General features: G+C 41.0%; 1 protein-coding gene across 1 annotated transcript; it reads right to left on the bottom strand.

The window, feature by feature from the left end:
* Positions 1–1,316: 1,316 nt before the first annotated feature.
* Positions 1,317–3,194, bottom strand: LOC120354029 (glycerol kinase-like). The gene is made up of 2 exons (XM_039439882.1): positions 3,107–3,194; positions 1,317–1,902 (listed from the first exon to the last, which is right to left on the bottom strand). The coding sequence occupies exons 1-2, from the start codon at positions 3,173–3,175 to the stop codon at positions 1,561–1,563; spliced, it is 411 nt and encodes a 136-aa protein (XP_039295816.1). The 5' UTR covers positions 3,176–3,194; the 3' UTR covers positions 1,317–1,560.
* Positions 3,195–5,106: the final 1,912 nt, after the last annotated feature.

Raw genomic sequence — 5,106 nt, 5'->3', positions numbered from 1 at the left:
GTGTTGAGAGAGAGGAAGATAGAGAGAGAGAGAGAGAGAGAGAGAGAGAGAGAGAGAGAGAGAGAGAGAGAGAGAGAGAGAGAGAGAGAGAGAGAGAGAGAGAGAGAGAGAGAGAGAGAGAGAGAGAGAGAGAGAGAGAGAGAGAGAGAGAGAGAGAGAGAGAGAGAGAGAGAGAGAGAGAGAGAGAGAGAGAGAGAGAGAGAGAGAGAGAGAGAGAGAGAGAGAGAGAGAGAGAGAGAGAGAGAGAGAGAGAGAGAGAGAGAGAGAGAGAGAGAGAGAGAGAGAGAGAGAGAGAGAGAGAGAGAGAGAGAGAGAGAGAGAGAGAGAGAGAGAGAGAGAGAGAGAGAGAGAGAGAGAGAGAGAGAGAGAGAGAGAGAGAGAGAGAGAGAGAGAGAGAGAGAGAGAGAGAGAGAGAGAGAGAGAGAGAGAGAGAGAGAGAGAGAGAGAGAGAGAGAGAGAGAGAGAGAGAGAGAGAGAGAGAGAGAGAGAGAGAGAGAGAGAGAGAGAGAGAGAGAGAGAGAGAGAGAGAGAGAGAGAGAGAGAGAGAGAGAGAGAGAGAGAGAGAGAGAGAGAGAGAGAGAGAGAGAGAGAGAGAGAGAGAGAGAGAGAGAGAGAGAGAGAGAGAGAGAGAGAGAGAGAGAGAGAGAGAGAGAGAGAGAGAGAGAGAGAGAGAGAGAGAGAGAGAGAGAGAGAGAGAGAGAGAGAGAGAGAGAGAGAGAGAGAGAGAGAGAGAGAGAGAGAGAGAGAGAGAGAGAGAGAGAGAGAGAGAGAGAGAGAGAGAGAGAGAGAGAGAGAGAGAGAGAGAGAGAGAGAGAGAGAGAGAGAGAGAGAGAGAGAAGTGTTCCTAACCTAAAATTGTTTCACAGTCTTGTTTGTTTTTGTTTTTGGAAGTTTTTCTGTTTTATAAAGTTGTAACTATGGACAATGACAAGTTGATAAGTTTGTTTCAAGAGCATGTTCCACTGAGGGATATGCGAGACAAAAGATATCACCGTCGTGATGTTCAAAGGAATCTGTAGACAAAAGGTGCGAACAGACTTTCGCTCTGCTCCGCAACCGAACGTCACTCTAGCAGAGCGATTGATGATCGACCGGGGAGCAACAGTGGTTCGACCGGGGAACGCGAGAAGAGCTAACATCTTCCGTTACGTTCATGATGGGTGCGACTGCAGAGCGGGGGCGGAGCGACTGCGGTACGATGGAGGAACGAGGGCGGAACGTGCTCGGTGCGGGTTGGAGGCGCGTATATGTGTACGCAGCTAAAGATTGCTGAACAAATAGGATCTGAAGGTAAGATTATTGTAATGAATAACTAATTTAGTGGATATTTGTTTATTCAATTTTCACATTCCCATATAATCATTGTATATGAAAAATGTAGATGGCTATGGTAGTAGTCAATTCAATAATTGGCAACTAGACTGACGTAAACGGTTCCAATGGACGACCATATTCGGCCGAATTAACGGCCCAACGGATCGGTTTAATACAGTTCCATTGGACGGTTACCCTAATGCTATCTTCTCTCTATATCCATAAATGGTACAGTATCAACATAAATTATACAGTATCACCACAAAATGATACATTATCAACACAATACGATACAGTATCAACCCAACTTGATACAGAACACCACTGACCGATAGCATTGTAGAGCGGCTTGCCAGTGAGTTTGTCCCAGACGACAGTTGTCTCGCGCTGGTTGGAGATGCCCGTGGCGACCAGAGCACTGGGGTCGATGTCCAGGTGGCGCAGGTTGGCAACAGTGCGCTCTATGCACTCGTGCACCGCCTCCATCACCTCTAGCGGGTCCTGTTCGACCCATCCCTCGCGCGGGTAGATCAGCCGCACCTCGCGCTGGTGGTAAGTCAGCACCTCGGCTGTGTTCGACGCAAATGCCTGCAACAAGTTGACACAGGTTAGTTGAAGCAGAGAATAAACAATCCATAACATATCTATTTAATGTATAATATACAGGGTGGCCCACGAAAGGTGTAACAGCCGAAGACCTTAGATTTCACATGCAATTTGCAACAAACAATATCTAATAGTTTCCAAGATATATTGACTTTTCGATATTTAAAAAAAATCTTTAATAGAAAATTATCAGTCAAAATGTAATTCTAAGGCTCAACTCACACTACCTCGACTTGGATCGTACGACGCCAGTCGAGGAGACTCCAGTCTCTCGATCTTAACGACTTTCTTGCTCTAATCTCACTTCGCCTCTATTTTCATTATAATTATCATGAATATATTGTATTATCGAATTCTTATAATTGTCTATCTAAAATGATAGAGATCAAAAAAGGAGCATCAAGAAGGAAATGTGCTTTAACCATGAAGATCAATTTTGAAGTTCACTTCGAAGTTCAATTTTGGAACTCAATTCATTAAAAATGCACGGTACCACGCAACTCAAATCGACGCTCGACTCAGACTTACAGTCGTGAGGTCGCGGAGACTAGAATCGACTGGTCTGAGTGTCGCCATTTGAAAAACATCGAGAAGAGATTCTAGATTGCAGTCTCTTCTCGACTTGAGTCGCGTAAGTGTGAGTTGAGCCTAAACCTGGGTTTCCGATTGTGCGTAAATGACGTTGTCGACCACGTCAGGGTGAGGATCACAGATTGGGTAGATTTCAATTTGTCTAAATACCTAAAAGATGATGTTCAATTATGGTTCAATGGGGAAGGTTGAGTTTATTATTTTAAATGACAATACAAGAATGTTGACATTATAAGAAATGTTGGATTCTTGAATAATAAATACAAATAATGAAAGTTACCACAACGACCATGGCGCTGATTTGCTTCTAGTGGGAGAATTTCAAGTATTCAAGTATTATTTGATCAGCTGTTTTAGCACACTTGAAATTTGGACAATATGAATGTCAACAATGCTCGTCGTGGTCTGCAAAAATTTACGCACAAACAAAAATGCACCTTAAGTATAGGGAAATTTCCAATAAGATTCATATAATTTCCTTTGTTTGACGTATTTGAACTCATTATAAGCTTTCAAACTGTTTGAAATTTGGCTTTGAAAGTTATTTAGTTAGCCCTATTTATTGAATGGATTATATAAAAAGAGAAATACACACCAAAAACCTACAGCTGCTAGTTCCCTCATCTATGGCACCAACCAGAGGACCAAACTTTGATTTTGACATCTCATCATCTGCAAACGTCCGCGGCTAAAATAACACAAAAATAATTCTTACTCTATTTATATATAAATATTTCCTTATTTTGATATAAAATATGAATATTTCCTTACTTCAAGGTGAGAGTGACCTTCAAGACGAACTTCTCTTATCTCCTGGTTTTAACAAAATTTCTTAAGGATATTTGCAATGACACCAGACCCTTATCAGAATTTTGTAAACAGCCGTATATCAATATTAATACAGTTTTTAGTTTGATGAATAGTGAATAAATGGAGCAGAAAAATCTAATGTACTGTAAATAGATTGTGATTGATGAAAAATCAATGGATTTTTTGAAAATCCTGAACATCATTCAAATTTAATTCAAAACCCTTATGCTCTTTCCTTATTATAAATACAATTGTATTTCCACTTATTTTTCAATATCTTCAGTCTCTTCTGGGTCTCTCTCTTTCTCCATCACTCTCTTTCTCCCTCTTTCTTTTTCTTCAATCACTCACTCACACTCTCTCTCTCTCTTACCACTATCCAACAGATTCATTTTTGCTTGTCTCATTTGTTTGCTCTGTCTTGTCCAACCCTAGTAACTCTTCAACGACTTTATAATGTAATAAAATTGGCCATTTCATTACTGGAGAGTCGGGAAACGATAATTAATTAGGAAATAAAACTGACATTACCGATTTTTGGTGTAAAATGAATGAAATGTTGGCCAGCCTGGTTGGAGCCATCGTATTGCAATTAAGATGGGTGAATTTATGATGACTGAGAGGGTGGGGGAAAATTGGGAGCTAGTGGGAAAACAGGGAGAAAATTAGAGGGTTGAGAGGGAAAATTAGACGGCCGGTTTTTATGACTCTTGTCCGTTGATTAATTAGCTGAAGGGATGTGAGAGAGAGGGGGGAGGTTTGAAGGGGCGTGGGTGAAGTGGGGGAAAAAGGTGTGATGGTGGGGAAGGGAGATTGGGTTGAAAGTATATCAAAAAGAGAGAGCTGCTGCGATAAAATGAAAGGAAAATGTAGAAATGGAGGTGTATGGAATAGGTGGGATTTCAAGGAGGTTATGGATAGAGAGAGGATAACAATGAGGCTATGCATTCGCAGACTTGGAAGAGGAGAAAAAAGAATAGAAAACAGAAGAGAAGGAGAAGTGGTTGTAGAGATTAGAAGAAGAAAATAGAGTAGGAGAAGAGAAAAGAATGGGAAGATAATGATTGTGGTGAGCAGGATAAGGAAGAGGAAAAGTAGTGGAAAGGAAGATGTAGGGAGTAAAAGAAGAATATAGAGTAAGAGCAGTAGATAGAGAGAGACGAGAATGAGGGGGAGAAGAAGAAGTACAAGGAGAATGAAGATAGAAGGAAGTAGAAGGAGATGACGAAGAAGCATTTGCATTAGAAGAGGATGAGATGGCAGAGAAGGAAAAAGAGAATAATATGTAAGAGAGAATGATTAGGTGGAGGAAGAAAATGATGAATCAGGACTAGAAAGAAAAAGAGTGAGAGAAGCAGGAGATAGAGGAAACCCAGAGCAATGGAGGATGATAAGAATGACAAGAAGAAAGAGAGAGAGAGAGAGAGAGAGTGAGAAGACATAAGCAGATGTGGGGGAAGGGAAGAATCATGGGGCGGAAGGGAAGAATCAAGGGGAGGAAGTGGAGTACAAGAGTATTCTTGAGGAGAGTCTTCTCCTCCTTTCCTTCTTCTTCTTCTTCTTCTTCTTCTTCTTCTTCTTCTTCTTCTTCTCCTTCTTCTTCTTTTCCTTCATGTACTCTTGTACTTCTTCTTCTTCTTCTTCTTCTCTTCTTCTTCTTCTTCTTCTTCTTCTTCTTCTTCTTCTTCTTCTTCTCTTCTTCTTCTTCTCCTTCTTCTTCTTCTTCTTCTTCTTCTTCTTCTTCTTCTTCTTCTTCTTCTTCTTCTTCTTCTTCTTCTCCTTCTT

The sequence above is a fragment of the Nilaparvata lugens genome, chromosome 13, assembly GCF_014356525.2.
Source record: "Nilaparvata lugens isolate BPH chromosome 13, ASM1435652v1, whole genome shotgun sequence".
Taxonomy (NCBI): domain Eukaryota; kingdom Metazoa; phylum Arthropoda; class Insecta; order Hemiptera; family Delphacidae; genus Nilaparvata; species Nilaparvata lugens.
The sequence above is the reverse complement of the archived record's forward strand: the minus strand, read 5'-3'. Positions and strand labels throughout refer to the sequence as shown.